At 43.5% G+C, this 17,871-nt stretch overlaps 1 protein-coding gene and 1 long non-coding RNA gene across 8 annotated transcripts in view; one reads left to right on the plus strand and one right to left on the minus strand.

Annotated features, from left to right (window-relative positions):
• The window catches only part of LOC124163187 (polyhomeotic-like protein 2), a 404,958-nt gene that overhangs the window by 349,067 nt on the left and 38,020 nt on the right, over positions 1 to 17,871 (plus strand). For 6 of the 7 annotated variants that reach the window (XM_046539913.1, XM_046539918.1, XM_046539915.1 and 3 more), the window contains exon 1: positions 10,426 to 10,927. The exons of the other annotated variant lie outside the window; for it this stretch is intronic. Coding sequence is in view for 1 of the 6 variants with exons in the window: in XM_046539916.1 (XP_046395872.1) it covers positions 10,916 to 10,927 (12 nt within the window). In the remaining 5 variants the exon portion in view is untranslated. Of the gene's footprint in view, positions 1 to 10,425; positions 10,928 to 17,871 lie in introns of those variants that run through there. 7 annotated transcript variants of the gene reach the window in all.
• LOC124163189 overlaps positions 1 to 17,871 on the minus strand; it is a 92,350-nt gene that overhangs the window by 61,451 nt on the left and 13,028 nt on the right. The window lies entirely within an intron of this gene.

Raw genomic sequence — 17,871 nt, forward strand, 5'->3', positions numbered from 1 at the left:
TACTAATAGTATTCCGTAGTACTTCTTTCCTTGGATAAATTATTTCTAGGAGTTCAAAATTACTCATCCATTACAGTCAGGACAGGGTACGCTATCTATGGACGCTGCCGTTATTTTCTCTTGCAGGGGCCTCCCTCCTCAGCAGTGCAATGCTCCTCCTCTGTCCGTCTTCCCTCGAAATGTGAAGCCGGCGGAGACGTGCCATGACCCTGGACAGACGACGTCTCTCCTCCATCCATCAGGACGTCTTCACAATAAGTGGAGCCCAGGGGTGAAATCCTACCGATTTGGGCGCTCAGAGGGAGGCGGGCCGTGCACGAATTTGCCGAAAAGCAGTCGGTCCTAAGCCGAGGGATGGTTTGGTGGGCGTCATTCAAATGCACAGATGTTCTCTGCCGAGATGACCTGCGAAACACAAATAACTGTCCTCTCCATAGGTGCCCATCGGCAAGCTAGCGCAGACCAGGAGTTCATGTGGTACGTTGGTCAAAGAAACGAAGGATATTCATGAAGATTTCGAAACATACTCTTCTAAGCATGTATACCTCATTGGCTTAAAAATTGCCTTCTCTTGATACTGTTAAGTAAATGTCATTTTAATATTCGCTAATTTAATAATGTCTTTATACAGATTCTTAGATCGATACATTTTTAATCGTGTTAAAAATTCTGGTCAATGCTCAAATATAAATATATATATTAAGGTTTATGATTTTTTGACAAAAGAACAAGAATCCACATCTACATCTACATAATACCCTGCGAGCCACCTCTAGGGTGTTTGGCATTGGGTGACTAAATAGTAATTACCAGCAACTACATCTCCATATTACCCTCCAAGCCACCTACGGCGGAGTTTGGCGGGGGGTGAAGCATGCGGAATGCAAAAGGAGCACACCATATGGTCATAAAAATAGTTCGCATAAAGGCAAAATTTGCCAACGGTTATTAATGCCCATGCTAAATCCATGCAAGGTTAGAACAATGGAAATATAAAAACATGAAATGAGTCATCCTAGCAAATTACGCCATTTAATTTTTATTAATCGAGACACCACTAATATCTTAATAGTATTAAATAGAATAATTCTCTTCATATCTCAAAAAAACATAAAAGAAATTAGGCTCGTTATCGGACTACTTGTTGAGTTGTCAATAAATGAATGTCGTAATGGTGAACTCAAATTAAGAAAACTGTTTGAAAGTGGAAAACTGCCGGCTAAATTCGCTGTGAAAAGACTCCGCTTAAAAACAAAAGTGATGAAACTGGTATTTTCTGGTGAGATTGGATGGAATCGATCCTTCGTAAATTAAAGCGACCTTGTAATTTCCAACTGTCACAATTAACCTTGTTCGTTTGCGTTGTTACGTGCCCTAATTCGAAAGTTGGTGAGGATAGTTGACGATCGAGTCCACCTCAGATTAGGCAAATGGCGTCTGGGCCTCACAGAGTCAATGCAGGGATCCACATCCTCTTTCTGAGCCATCTTTCACCGCGAAGTCCGAGGGTTTCCCTCGGACATTATTCGGTCAGCCATCCTCTCTACCCTTTTGGATGTGTAACGAATACATTCAACAAAATTTTGACTGGTGATTCCGACAGAGCTAGAAAAAATATAAGACCCATATTTTTCACTTTATAATAAGCCTCCCATATTCGAGTGATCGCTGACGAAAGGTCGTAGGCATCTCCTTTGCAGGAAGGACATATTTTCATTTTTTTATTTAGATAGAGGGAGTAGAGAGAGAGAGATGCAGGTTTTCCTGGCTGTCTGTGGCTCGACCGTCAACGGCGGAGAATGCATAAGAATGCAGCTGCTGTATGAAGCCAGCCTCATCGGTGGCAAAATTAATTTATCGAATGCCATTCCGTTCGAAGCCGTTGGCTGCGGACGCCATCGGGTAGCGAGATGAGGAATCACGACAGCTCCTCTGGAAGCGATCCATAAAAAGTTCTCGCAAACGTCTTCTCTCAATCAGAAACCTCGATGGAAGATAAGGAGCCGTGTCCAACTTGAAATGCGAAGGTGAAAAAGTCACGTGGTGAGATAACGTCTGTCCATGTTATGCATTCCATATCTAAGTTAATGAAATCGTGAAAAAACCGCGATATAATGTTTTCTTCTTTTTATAAAAGAAATGCTCTGAGTGATTTTACGGATACTCTAAGTGGACTGTGAAAAATACAGCAAAAAATATAAATTCGGGGCGACTTTTTAATCCCCGTTGAAAAATTAGTTCGTACAAACTTTACAATGTACCCATACTCCTCACTGACTTGTCATTCTTGATATGATCTCTTCGATAAATAATTATCCTTCGACAAAAAAACAGAACTTTTTGTCATACATTGCATCGTTAGAGATTTAAAAAATGAATAAACTCTTACTTTAAAAAAATGAGTATTAGTTAATTGGTACCGTAGTTTTTTTTAAAGGAAACATAAATTAAGTGGTGGGACAAATATCATAGGAGTTGTTCCTTTCTAAGAAAAGTCATTACCTTAGGAGAGGATGCGTTTCTCTGGTGACTTTGGTGGATAGCCTTAACGAGGAGACATGCGAATGCACAGCAGTGGGTTAGAAACATGAGTAGAGAGATTTGCGTGTGGACCGTATGGTATTCTATAGAAGTTTACTATGCAATAAAAATGTGTAAACCATAAAGGCATATGTCTGCACCGTAGGAGATGAGACACATTTGCTCATGCAACAGTCAATGTTATCGGACTTTTCTACGGTAATTTTTAGCGGCAAGATAGAAATTATGAAAGAAAGCTATGTGTAAGTCAAGATATCTTGTTTTAGCTAATGGTTTCAGTGATGCGTTTAAACACTGCTTCAACAGTATCGTACTGCATATCATAATACTACCAGAAAGCCTTTTTTGATATGTGGCGCTATGCGGTAGAAGTCATGGATATCAAATAAGGCATCGCAATATTTCCACTGAATTTGGCGGAAATTAAGTAGAAATATTGCAATTTCTTATTTAACGAATACTAGGGTCGAGTGCTTTCTGGTGTTACCATGGCTCTCAACGACGAGTTTGGGATGTAGGTACTCCTGGCTCCATCAAAAACATGGCGGTGGGGAGTTGGGCGTGATAGACTCTCTCTGGCATTCACTTCTGAGGTGACTGAAGTTGTAGCAAATAACGTTTTCCAAATATTTAGCTAAAGTTAACGCGTTGCACCCTAAAGTGGTTGGCTCACTCCGTCCTGCCCGGTCATATTTTCTCCTTTTTCGCGAAGAATTCCTCGTTTAATACTCTTTCAAAGCGTTATTAAGCGAAATTGTAATTTGATATTAAGATCATAGAGAAGGCCTTTAAATATAGTAGGATCTTTCCAGCATTTGACTCTGTATCAAATATTAAAAAAACATCGACACAGGGAAATGTTGACCCGATTTTACCCCATGTACCCCGAATGTTTCTCGGTGGTAGTGTTAGTATTATACGAGTTATAAATATTACACGGGAATAAATTCAAGAGCAGTGTCTTTTCTTAAGGAACTTAGCCATATCTTACGGACTCTAGCATACTACGGAAGATCAGATCATATAAATAAAATGAGAGAGATAGACTGTAGAACAGGCAGATTCAGAATGTCTTTTTTTCCACGTTCAATAAGTGATTATAACGGCAGCGATAGAACTCATAAATAGGTTTGATGACTGGTAGTGTAGCCTACTAACTTATGGAAAACTTAACGTATGTTTCTTAGCTTTATTATTATTTATAACGGCATATGGTAGTATAATTTGTTAGTATTCGTAACGTTTTTTGGACCGTGTGGTGTGAATGTGGGAAACCAATTGCATGCTGCAGGGTATTATACGCAGGGTATTATGTGGATGTAGATGTACCCAAGGGAAAGAAAAGCGAAAAAGTGATGATACGTCTTTACGAAATAAAAAACTCGACTTCTCGCGATTCGTGGCCGTTACTGAACTTCTGCTGTAAAATTATGTGCTACATTCAAGATATTCATACCTACGTGGGATGTTTATAAAGATTTTTATTTTTCGCGCAACATAAAAATATTGCGTGTTTGGAATCCCATTCATTGAATGTGTACTTTATGCGCTACCGACAACTCACTGAAGTGGCAGGGGAAAATTCAACGAAGGTTTCAGTCAGCTCGGATTTAATTTCATTCACAGGGACCGAATGCTGTTTTTAATTGGCGCGAGGTGCCTCAAAGCCCGCACCGAAACTCCTCGTCGGAATTCTACACTTCAAACCGCCGACTTCACTACAACACCGTCCTCCTCAGTCCCACTGCTTTCAATCATATTTTTTATTTTTAAATCATCTCGGGAACATTCGTCACCACGGCAGGGTGTGGACGAGGACCGTCGGATCTTTTTTAATTTGGGAAAAAGCGTAATCCGAGAGCCTGCCGGGCAACAAGCATTGCAGTCCGTCTCTAAGGTTCCACTCGCGTTTCTTTTTTTCGTGCGTATAAAATTTCTCCCGGCGAAATAAAAACAAGAGCGTCGAGAAAAAGACTTGGCCGTTTATAGAGTAAAATTCCGGATTTTCCGAGCGAAATAAAAGTCATCTCAAGTTAGGGTAAGACGGTGGGTATATGACTGTATTATTCTGACGGAGAGCCCTGTGGACGAAACCACTGTCTTTCTCTCTATCATCTACGAAATGCGCTCCGTGCTCTTACTATTTCCTACCATTTTAATGAACGAATTCTTTTATTATATTGAAGACTGAGCAGCAGAGTGGTTGAAGAATTAATTACTCATCTACTGTGTTCTTATGATGCAATTACCTCGTCAAGTTAGATACAGCCAGCCATTGCTCTCAGTGCTAAAACATCGTAACAAGTTGTGATAAACTCTGAGGACGGTATGATGCAATTATTTCCCGGTGAATTATTTGCGTGACGTCTTCACGGGATTTCCACCGTTTTGAATCGTCGTAAATCACCAACTTTTCAACGGACGACTCGTTCATCGTCACCAGGGTGAATAAATAATTTTGTCTGCCAAATAAAAAGTTGATATGTTACTATAAATAGTCACAACAATCAGGCAACTCCTGATCGGCCAGAAAGATGCAGGCAATTATGATTAAAAGGAGGATATCTATGAGGAGGCGCCTGAGGGCGTTGTTATTCCTCTGTACGTCTCTATTTTTGCTGCATCTTGTATGAAACTGACGCAACTATATAAATATTCACGTACCTACTACACTGTACGGACCGCAGTGAAAATAAAATATCTCCGACTCGAATAAAAAAAAAGAGTCGAGATAAAGAGAGAGAAAAAAAAAGATTGGGTGGTGTTTATAGGGAAAAATTCCTCGCGGAGGATTTTCCGAGAGCGTTGGTTCGTTCGTTTCACTCGGCGTCGTCGTGGGCTTCGGCTCTGGAGGGGATGAGGGACGAGGGGAGGGTGAGGGTGGGTAAAGGAGGGGAAGTGGAATTAGGGGAGGGGGAGACTGGCGGCGGAGGGGAGGTGAGGGAGGAGCATCGCATTGCCTGATAGGATGGTCTGAGCCTCCCTAAGGGGAGGGTTGGAGGGTAGAGCGGGGGAGAGCTGCGCTGCGTGGAAGGTGAGGCGGGAGATTGTGGATAATGGTGGGGGAGGGTTGGTTCTCTTCGAGGGACATTTATCTATCAAGGGGCGAGGGGAGGGGTATGGCAGGAGATGGATGTTCGCGTGGGGAAGGGGGGCCAAGGAGAGCGTGAGAGAGCTTTCTATAGGAGAGGCAGCGAACGCATTATGCTACGAGCTTACTTATTGGTTTCGAAGGCATTGGGAGACTTCGGTCTAGGGAGTGGATGATCCTAGACCTAGCTATAATTTTAGTAGCTTTGCCACGGCTCAGATTTTATGTCTATCGATCGTTCTTACGAAGGGTTCCGCAATGAGTAGTAGATACTCACACGGTTTACCGGGTTTCCATCGCGTTGTTTCATGTCTGATGACGACAGTTTCGACGATAATCCCGTTTGATTTCTTATTATGACCTGAAGATCTGTCGTCATCAGACATGAAAAGAGAACGTGGAAACCATGAGACTTATCGGATAACTATACTCTATGGAAAAAATTTGCCCGTAGCATGTGAGTTATTTTTGTATTCAAAGAGATAGGGAAACTACACATTGTTATATGGAGTGGACGTTCCTCGGTCATGCAGCGTTAAGATCGATTCAATGTTTTAAATTATAATAAATAGGTAGTCAAAGAATCTATTGCATACATTCTAAATTTGAGACAAGGTAGGAATATGTATTAGCACGTTCGTTACCCTGCCGAAAATCCTAGAGGTGGCTACAGGGCATTATTTAGACGTAGATTATTGGTTTGTAAAGGATGGGGAAGCTGGAAATCTGGGTAAAATTCTGTCACGCCTCATATTAATGTATATTGATCGTGTAATCTACAGGGGAAATTCTTATTAAATGGTTGAGAAGATCAACCAGCTCGTTGCTGGTTTCAAAAGGAAAGGGACACTAGATTTTATATAAAGAAATCAGTGATCATAGGCCATGCGATTATCTTAATCCATTCCATGGCTCAAATCAATACCCATCAATTGAAAAATCGTACCACGATCAAGACAGCGATATTCAGCTGAGTATAGCTGAGAATCCGACTCGGAACGAAAAGAAAACGAGTGCTAAAGGGAAGTGTGTCTCATAAATTCCGCTTCCATGAATTCAGGAGGAGTAATAATAACTCCCGTTTATTTTAGATACTTAGGATGAAGTCATAACTGATCCAACGAATGGAAAACGAAGTTTTAGTCAACATTTATCATGATTTAATGAATGTAGACGTAGGACCTTCGTCGACTTGCTATCAATTCATTGAGCGAGTCCAGGGTTAGACCTGCCACCGTAGGCAGGGAACGTCTTTAACGGAATGAGACTACGAATAATCATTTTCACAATGTTTCAAGTTTTTTTTAACGAGTTCTGAGTGGGTTTGCTATTTTATTTCCGAGACAGTTTATCATTTGTTCTTGAACGAGATGTCATGAATGAGGCAATATGTAAAATTTTTAAGAGAAAGTTATTTCAACATGGAGAAATAGTTAAGAGATGAGAAATTACGTGCCTTCCATTCCGTCAGCAAGCCCATCAGGTTAAAGCATCAATCGTGTCACCAGCCAGTTGAATTCCATGCATTTAATGCTTTTCTATCGATTTGGTTGCAAAGTTGAATACTCTCCAGAGAATTTAATCAGATTTACGTGGTACTGAAGTTTCTGAGACTCTATTACTAGTGATGTGTAGCCATTAGACTCTTCCAATCGTGTGTTCTCTCTGGCTCTGATATTTCAACTCTATTTGAAAGCCACCAAATTTCATGCAGAGCGTGCCTTGTGGTCTTCCTCTATTGACTCCGAGCGATTCTTGTCGTATTTCTGTGTCTACCTACCGGGGAGGGCACTCCTAATTTCGACTCATAAGTGTTCATTCATGGGAATACTTTCAGCATTGTGTATTTAGTCTTTTAAAACACAAAACCGTATCCTTTGATGGAGATGGATGGAATTCCTCACTCCAAACGCTGTAAAACTTTCGTTACTCCAACTTCATCTACGAGTGAAAATGAAAAAGCAGGAGCAATTTCAACAATTTTACATTTATTGATACGACCGGTTTCGCTTTTCAGCATCATCAGGTACATCATCAGGCTGAAAAGCGAAACCGGTCGTATTAATAAATGTTAAATTGTGGAAATTGCTCCTGCTTTTTCATTTTCATTAGGTCACGTTTCCACTCCATCTCGCCTGAAACCTCAGACTATATTCATCTACGAGGTACCTCGCAAGCCACCACCTGGGTGAGTGGCAACTTTTGCATGCGGTTAGTGTATTTTTCGTTCAACCATTAATTAAATAAGTATATATATATATTCCTTCCATATTTTCTAGTTCGAGGCGATCTAGTTTTAATAATTTTTTTAAAGACGCTGAAAAATTAGAAAATCCTGTTTTCCGCCTCGGAGAATGCATTTGGTGAAATGCAACTAGATTTGGTAGCGGGTAAGAATAACTTCTCTCTTTCTTGGCTTCGTGTATCGGAATTGACTTCGGTAATTGTAACTCTACCCATTTTCACTGTAATGCAATTCATCAAAACGCTGGAGAATCAAATCCAGCCGCTGTTTCCGACCAATATCATTCGGCGATATTCTGTGCAATCCGTCTTTCGTGCATGCCGAGCCCGTTTCGCCTATCCTGGATGAGGATTACGGAACGTGACCCCGCTGAGCTTCGCAAGTGCACGAGCCGTCGTTGCATCGACGGAGCGCATGAACGCAACCAATGGTGAGCCTGCCCCGCCGCTCCCGAGAGAGGCACAGGGGAAATTTCTCGACGGACGCCATCCCCGCGTCCATTGGCTGAGCTGTTTGGCACCGGCTTCCCGGACGTGCCCTAGCGACATGGGGAACAAGAGCTCACGAGAGAGATTCGGTTGAAAGTCCAACGCTTTTGTTTCCTCGGCCGAGGGCGGGTTCGACTCGAGAAAGTTTATTTTTTTCTTCTTCTTCCTCCGACGCCCGTTGCTTCTCGGGACTGTTCGGCTGCGCTCTGGGAAGGGGCCGTAACGATAAGGTGTGAGTTCGACCAGTACGGGGTTATAAATGTCCAACGGAGGCGTGCATTTTCTCCGTATCATATGCATATAAATGCTTTAAAGTCTTCGATATCCCGTCATTCAATTGATGTCAAATCAACACATTCTATGATTTTGATGAAACGCATCCTCTTATTCCGCGAAACCGTAATGGGTACTGTCTCACGAGTTCATTATATATATTTTGAATTCATTTTTATTCCCTCAGCAATTATCGATTTCTCCACATTTCGATCAAGTTGGAGTTCAATATTTTTTCAATTTTTATTATATGAAATGTTTGGTTGCCAAGTTTCCCTCTCTAATTTCATGCAGTATCAGCATACTATTGTATTTATTATTTGTAGCCTACATGAAAACGCTTCAAAAGAATGTGATTATTATACTAAAATACGCGCCGCATATCGTACATTCATGCACGAAAGAGGAAAACTAGCTCGCATCTCTTCTATTATTGAAGTCCTAGAGAGCCTGCTTGCATTGTCGTTTTTCCTCCGTCTATCGTCAGGGGGGGGAGGGAGCGGCCTCGAGGCTGTGTTCTGGGCGGTTTTGGAGTGGGATGAGAGAGGGGGAGAAATGAGAGAGTTGGCTCTGGAGTGGGGAGTGGACTTTCGGACAGTGGTGGGGTTGGACGCTGGTAGCGTTGGATTGGGAGGAGCCGCCAGTCGGCTCGCATTCCCCCCTCTATTTTTAAGCCCTCCCTCACCGCCCCTCCTTTCCCAACCCTCCATTACCCACCCCTCCCCCACTTCCCTCCTCCATCTTCCTTTTTCCAACGGTTTCTAAAACCTCGTCCGCCGCCGCCACATGCGCTGCTGTCACCGCTCCCCCATTCGACCCCGTTTCCCCCCATTCGACTGCTCCCCACTCGCGCTCTGCCTTTCATTTTACACAACGGCGAATCCCCCCCTCCCCCACCACCAACCACCCCTCATCAGCGCCAGCGAAGAACCCCCTCCGGCTAACAGCCCTTCCCCCCTATTAAAAATCCTCCCCTGCGACGACTAGAGGTTTTTTTTTTCACTGTGCCACGAACTATGCATGGCCATCTCATCCATATATGTAAGGCAGTCCCCCAACCAACGCCGATCTTCCCTCTCCCCTTGGCTTATATCGCACGCAAGCAGACATGCATGCAAAACCATTTTCCACTTCCTCCCTTTCTCTGCGTGGCCACGTGAGGGCATCGGTGTCCACCCCCTATTATTCTCCCTCGAACAGCACTCCCTCCGTGCTGCCATTCCGAGAATAGAAACCAGTTTCGCTTGGATGGTTAAAATGGCGAAGAGAGTTTTAGGCGTGTGGAGGAAGAGGGTGGAATAGAATGCGTTCGGGGAAGTAAAGGCTGGGGAGGGGGGATGGAGGGACAGCTTGTGGTGAGGCGAGGAAGGTTTTTAGGGGTAGCGAAGGAAGGAAGATGGAGTAGTGGTCTTTTTCTATTTTTTTTCTTCCCTTCGTTTATGCCCATCCTATTTCGTTTCCTCGCACTCCTCTTTTCCCTCACGTCCTAACAGCCATCCCATTTTCAACATCCTCTTCCCCCCTTCACTGAAGTATTTGCTGGCTAGGGAAGCAAGGTATTCCTCCTCGCTTGTGACGGAAGAGACTGCGGGGTGGGGGACGGTTAAGAGAGAGGGTGTGGGGTACTAGAGTCGGTGGAGTGGGGTGGAGCGGTGCTGGGAGAGGAGGAGGGGGTGTTGAGGAGGCGTGCTCTAAGTCTCGACTCCCACCACTGCCCCGTTCCCTCCCCCTTCCCCTCCGACTCAAGAGTCCCTCCCTCCCTTCCCTTCCCCCGAGGAACAGAGGCGAGAGCGCTGGCGGAGAGGTCGTACATACACGTTCACTGAGCGCAGTCACTGGCCGTCGTCAAAGCCCGTTCGTTGGTTCCGAGTGCTGTGGAGGAAGAGAGGAAGGACTTGGTTCGGAGAGGATGGGGGGCTTCGTTTGCTCATAGGAGAGAAATTTTGCTCCGATGCTGACGTTGTCTTGACTTGTGCACGGGAGCTCTTGGATTACTTTGCGTGTTCTGTGCTCGGATGACGTTGTAGTTGGTTACGTTATTGCGGTGGGCGGTCATCAAGGAAGTTTAATCCTTTTAGTCCCTTGTGTGTTCAGTGTTCTCGTGGAATATCTCCTAAGTGTGGTGGTAATGGTTTCGACGCGAACAGAAACTATATCATGAGTGGAAACTTTTTGTGAAAGTTGTGACCGTATTCTCGCCTATTTCGTTTTCATCATCCAGCAGTTGTGGATATACATCGACCCGAGCTGGGGACCTACGGAGTTTTTCCCCAGGAGATGTACGGAAAGGTTAGTTAGCACGACTACACTTTTTCTAATTCCTCCCTCTAGTATCTGGGTTCGCATTTGTCACGTACGAAAATGGTGAAGTTCTAGCTATCAGTTGGGTTTTATTTCGTGTTCCAGGAATTTCATTTATTGTAGCATTTCGAAAAGTTTTTCCTCGTGCCCCTACCCCCTCCCCTCAAGTACCTCTTCGTATTGTTGTTTTGCACGGCGGATGCGTACCCTCCCGACATCTACCGAGCTTTTTTCGCATTCGGCCAACCCTGTGGCAAGGGTGGGGGATACGGACTCGGTTGTAGACGCGAACGGCGACGACGCCGGCAACGAATGGGGTGGAGCCTGGTAGTGCCTCGTTTCCCCTCAAGATGGCGTCCCGGTCGAAGTGTCATGGCGGCCTGAAACCAACCACTTTTCGAATTTCAGCCTGGCTCCCCCGCACTCGGGTGTATTCGTTCGAGGGGACGAGGGCTGTTAGCCTCTCCCCTTCATCCCCCACCTTTTCCGGCCTTCCCAGCATTCCCCACGGCTTCCCCTTTCCGCCCCTCTCCATTCCAGCTACCCTATCTCGCCCTCCATATCTTTTCCCTTCCCCTCCCTGCCTGCAATACGAAGCGGGCCACAGGCGAAGCTTCTCTCTCCCCCTCACTACCATCTTCCGTCGGCCATGTCCCCTCCCTCGGTAGCGCGGCGTTGCCGCGTGTACGGCGGCGTTGTCACGTTTCGTCTCCTCTGGAAAGGGATGGGGGTGAGAGCGAGCGGCTGACGGAATTATAACCCCAGGGGGAAGGAGGACTTTGGAAAGGAGAGTGTACTGCGTGAGAGGTATGGACGAGGCAGGAAGGGAAAATATAATTTTTTGGTGGGTGTGGGGGGCGTATACTACATAGAATTCCCCTCTCCCCCTGCTTCTTCCTCCTTCCACAATCCCCCGTCGAGCTGCAAGCACAAAAGATTGGGCTGTTCGAATTGCATGTGAGGTTGGGGGGGGGGGGGAGATAAAAGGGATGTTTTGTGGGGGGAGGGCCCCCTGGAGGATCGTGCCATATTTCATGAGGGGTGGGGATTATCTCTTGGACTGGGAGTCGCGGTGTGATGAGGATATTTCCCGAGTGGGGATATGCGGGCTTTGGACTTCAAGGGGGATGACATTGCAGGCAGAGTAGAGGGTTTTTCGGGGGTGCTGTGTCGCTTCTGTTTGTTCTCTGCGCATGTCTGCGCTTCAGCTGCCCTGCCCACCCCTCTCCGCTCGGAGCCTCTTCCGAGCTCCAGATATTTTTGTGGCAAAATTCGAACTTTTTAATCCTGGAATTACGGGTTGCCTCTCATCCGCTTTTACGGGGGTTTGATGGGGTCTCAAATTTAATAGTCTCCTCATATCCCGTGATTAAAGAGGAAAGTATTCGAAGGGGAAGTCTAAAAAAAATCTTATTGCAACCAGATTCCGGTAGGTTCTTGGAGTTATGTCTTTTATGCTCCATAGGTTACTTTCAAGTGGCTTACAATTCAACTTGCGAGACCCGAAGTTTACGTAAGCCATAGGAACTATTTCTCGGTGAACTAATGAGAAAAATGCATTATCTATTCTAAAATCACTAAGGTAAGCCGTGTGAGTAAGGGTTGCGTACTGATCAACCGCGATTCATTGGATCCCTTGGATTGAGAGTGAAGGTTTGGAGCATTTTTTGAAGCTATAGAGGAGGGATGTGATGTTGCATGTACCTGATGTATCTTTGAACTCCGGCAGCGTGGGATTCTTCCATGCTTAATTCTGTCGAGTGATGGAGACCACGCTGTCGCGCAGATTATGTGCTCGTGTCACTTATCATGAATTTTGACTGGTGATTAACTATTTACCAGATTGAGATACTGGCGGGGTTTTAATTATTAGTCAGTTATGGGGACTCGGTGGTGTCGCCTTTGCCGGCTTCACAGCAGTGCCCTCCTCGGCGACGAGGCCTGCCGCCGGCCGGCAAATGAATGCTGGCGCGGCTGGGTTCCGCATCCGTACCAAAATGATACCATATGATCGAATCTCCTCCATCTTTCTCGGGGCATATTTTGAGGCATTTTCACTGGGTGACTCTGAAACTGCTCGTACCCAGTTCATCACCGAAATCCCCGTAAATTGCGACATTTTTTTCGTCTCTGTCAGTGAATTATGCGCGGTATGAGGCCGCTTGGGATTTGAGGCTTTAAGACTTCATTATTCTTTTTATATTTATATTTTTTTATAACACGCAGAACTTGAGTTTATTTTCCTGCTTTTATCGTAGGCTAGTGCTGCCGCTGGGCGACGATATCGCGCGTGTCGCCTATTAAGTAGGTATATTATTTTATGTACTGATATGCGAAAAACCATCCGAGCCATCTCAAGGCGATCGGCAGGGGTTGACTTATCTCTAACAATAAGGAACGGTACACAAGGGGATCGCCAAGCACCACTTGCTCACAAAAAACGCGCTCCGTATAAAAAACAGTGCGTGCACATTCATGCAGGTGGTTTGAGCACCCTCATAGCAACCCGAGACCGCACCGAAAATACACTCACATAGAAAGAAAACATTACAACGGTTTGTAATTTTTGTAGTATGCCCAACTTAAGCTATAACAATGGAAAAATGTAAGCATCTAATGAGTCGTCCCAACGAAATACGGCATTAGTTTTTACTTAATTAAGAATCCGTTGCTATCCCCAATGGTATGAGGAAAGAATGACCTTTAAATCTGTTTTGCGGTCTATATTTATCGTTTACCTTCATCTCTTTATGCCAAATACCATAGAACAAAGGTAAGCGGGGAAAATGTTTTTCGCGTTGTTTGTGAAAGCATTCCTCTGGCTCTGTTAAATAACTTAAGCCTATATTTTTTGCATTACTCCCACCATTACGCGCCTATGTTTTGTAAAGCCGGACTTCTTATCGTAACAACTGACCGGAAGCTGGTCGTTCTGCGCTGTTGTCTATTGATTTCAGCTGTCAGGAGTACCTAGTCGTGCGTCAAAGGCGTTTCTCATGAAACGTCTATATCTTGGTGTTTAAATGTGTGTTGTTGACTTAAATGTGGAGATTTTAAACTGAAGATAGGATAATTATGTGTTAAGGCTTCCCCATACATCGCTTGGTTTTTATGACGATGCCATTGTTTACATTTTCCTTGCCCACAATGCTTTCCTCTTCGAAGCGCGAGAACTTTCACGTGAAACCTTCAACCGTTGGCGTGTGAATTATTTTTAGACGACGGAGAACGTTAGTGGGATGGTTCTCCTTCGGTTCCTATTACCTGGGGCTTTTCCTAGCGTCCACATTGAGGAGCTTTCATTAATTAACAGAGCATGTCGGTGATTTTTATGCCTTGACGTCAGTCTCTGTGACTTTTTTTAATCGTTTGCGCCGAAGTCAATGAGCTGCGAATGTTCTTTTGCGACCTGGTTCCATGTTACCTTCTCTGGTGTAGTGTCGATAAAGAACTTCCCGTTGGTTAATTTGGTTTTCTGCTTCCTCTCCCCCGTTTTATCGTTATCCATTTTTTATCCCATATTTATTTTGATTCATTGTTTTTCTTACCTTTTTGTAATGAGTAAATAATCATTATGCATGAAAATATGTAACACCTATTTACAACTTTTTCATTTGACATCTTTTCAATAGCATAAGGTCATAAAAATCGGCCTGTTCTCGGATTTCTGTTCACATTTACGTATTTTTCTATGATATTATCAGTGCTTCATGGAATGAATGGTAGCGTTTCACCACCTTAGCTTTTTGAAATTTCATTTATTTTGTTAATTACTGCGTATATATTTTAAAACTGTCACCTAGTATAAAAAATTAATCTTCATTTAGTCTCTAAAGATGTAGGTTTCAACTTTGGATTAGTATATTGACTGCTTCATTTGGCGTTGTTGTTGAGAAAAAGGTGGTCCCGATGGAAATGGGGTATTAGTAGGCGTTAAGAGGTATGCTTAGGTTTTGGTTATGCCCCGTGAGGTCCCTGATATTCGATAAGACCAATACTAAAGGGACAAATAATGCAAATTTAAAGAATAGTCGAGGAAACGAGGATAGGGAATATTAAATCATTATTAGGGCATTTTAAGGTCTAAGAGCTTTTAATTGGAGTTGCCGTACTCCTTATCGATGGGGTAAAGCCCTCGGATGCCCAACCAAAAGTCATGGGCCTGGGTAGGTTGTCTCTATCTCTATTGTTGTTATTCGTTAGATTCCCTCGGTCAAGGCGCTGTTTTCGGCCGATGAAGATGAAAAAGGTAGAACAGGTTGTAAGGGAAGTTTTCTTACATGGTGTTGTCCCCTCATTTCCACCATTACGAGGACACACTTTCCCTAATGGCACGTTAGATCGGACGTCTTCTTGGACGGTGTGGTGTGCATGTGGGAGTCCAAATGCATGCTGCATGCTGGTGATTGATCACCCCCTGCCAAACACCCTAGAGGTGGCTCGCAGGGTAATTTGTAGATGTAGATGTCTGCAGAGGGGGAGATATCTGCAAATTTGAGAGGTGGCAGCTAGCTAGAATTGAGAGATACGTGTAGCGTCATGTAGTTTGTAAACAGTGAGCTTGTTTATAAATATTCTAATTAAGAGGAAACCGGAAAGCTAAAACTTAAATGGAATCCGATTCACTGATATCGATAGTCCCAACTTCCTTAACCTGAATGGAAGATTGTGGGACTTATGACTCGTTTTCTGCCTGTTTTATGGAATGAGTAACGAGTATGACTGACATATGCCTTTTGGTATAACGTGCTAGTGGCTGCATTGATGGTTTGCCATATAAAATTGTATACAGTAATTTTCCCTACTCATCGTAGTTTTCATTGAGTCTTAAGCAGAACAGTGTCTTTTCTAACGAAGTTAGCCATATCTTACGGACGACAACATGCTACGGAAGATAATATAATATAAATAAAATAAGAGAGATTGACTGTAGAATACGCAGATTCAGAATGTCTTTTTTTTCCACGATCAATAAGAGATTATAACAGCAGCGATACAACTCATAAATAGAGTAGATGACTTTTAGTGTAGCCTTCTGATGTAAAACTTAATGCATGTTTCTTAATGTTAATATTACTCCTAACAGCACAGGGTAGTATAATTTGTTAGCATGCCTGACGATTTTTGGACTGTATGGTGTTTATGTGGGAGTCCAATTTCATGCTGGATGCTGGTGATTGATCACCCCCTGCCAAACACCCTAGAGGTGGCTCGTAGGGTATTGTGTAGATGTAGATACAGGCGTATAAAAGGTATCGGCAACCTTGTAACGGCAGGACGCATGTCCTGGTACTTGAGATCGTGTATCCTATTTTGGATGTTTCATAGTACCAAAATGTTACATGGTTATATTTAGGCTCTTAAACTCTTGCGTTGTTTTAATATTCCAAGCAGTGCACTATTGTGCTTTGCATTTTATCCGTCACCATGGACGACTCTGGTGCAATTAGGTAATGGCTTGTGAATTACCACGTTAGACTGCTGGTGATGAAAAATGAGGTAAATTTTTCCAATGACGCGGTTACAAATGATTTTTGTCCGTTGGACTCCCCGTCTCGCTCATGATTCCTTTTGCTGACAAATAATCGTACAGGTATTTCCGGTCTCGTGCAGGGAAAAAATAATATTAGAGAAATGTCCATAAAGTACGTCTGGCGCGAATGGTGTGACCCCCTACCGATTCCCGGGAAAGATTTATATGTGTTCTCTCCCCCAAACCACCTCGCTTGTGCGGGTCTTTTAATTTCATTCGAATGGGAAGTGAAGAAAATAAACCAACAAAACGAGAAATCGAACCGCGAACCGGCGAGTGATTTTTTTTCCGCCCGGGGGTATGTGGTACGTGGTAGAGATGTGGAAAGGGGTGTGCCTATGTATATCCTTGCGGGTAAAGGGTGGGTTGATGAAATCGTCCAGCAGAGGTCTCTACCAATAGGGCGGCTTGTGCTAGCTCCATATTTTGTAAAAGAGTGGAGTTTTAATATCCGGCAGAAGTTTCTCATCCGTATTTCTATGTAATGTTTTTTTTTTCGATTTGATCAATATCTTCTGTCAGATTTAGCGTTTTCACTGAGTTAAAGCTTTCTTTGGATTGTTTGTTTTTTTAGATTAGAGTGTTAGTGGCATGATTTCCTATCAATTCAAGTGATTTTGTTGCCATGGTCCTTAGCGACTGAAGTACAAGCTTTCCAATGGTTTAGTAATTATATTCTGCGAGTTTTGACTTACATGATAGCTGTATAATACCAACAAATCCCCTTTAATTCGAATATGCAGTGAAGTTGTTTCATCTGACTGAAAACAGAAGACAGTTTGGCTGTTTTTTTCAGATCATCTTCTAGAGACAGCAGATCTGACAGTCGATTTAGGAAAAAATCGTGTATGCTTGTTGGAATTTGCATCGCCAAAAAATTATCGAATGCTCACTTGGTTACGAATTGATGGAAGAGATTGTGGGTGACGAAGCGGTTAGTGGAAAAAAAGGTTTAAGTTTACTACCCCCGAAGTCTTGTGCTGCCGAAAAGTGCCGTGAGATATTTGCTTCCACGAGGTGCCATTCAAGACACCATCAGAACTTTTGGCACGGGGGTGATTCCACACCAGCAAGCAGCACTCATCCTAGCCTTAATCAGAAACGATCTTTCGATGCACACAGGCCAATGGACAGGGAGATGCGTTCAGACCAGAAACGGTGATTGCTAAGGCCAAATGCATGCTACCATGCAAATAAAACTACTAATTGGTAATAGAAAGACTAAAAAGTTAGCGTTGTAACTGATTCGTGCAGGTTTTACTTTTTCCTTAGATAAAGATTTTTTTTACATTTTCTTAAAATAATTGTTTTTGAAGAATTTGATATTCAATTTTTATTGCATTAGCATGTTAAAAATATTGTTAGAAGGGCTATCATTTCAAGTAAAAAGATTCTGAAT

Source organism: Ischnura elegans, chromosome 8, assembly GCF_921293095.1.
Source record: "Ischnura elegans chromosome 8, ioIscEleg1.1, whole genome shotgun sequence".
NCBI lineage: Eukaryota > Metazoa > Arthropoda > Insecta > Odonata > Coenagrionidae > Ischnura > Ischnura elegans.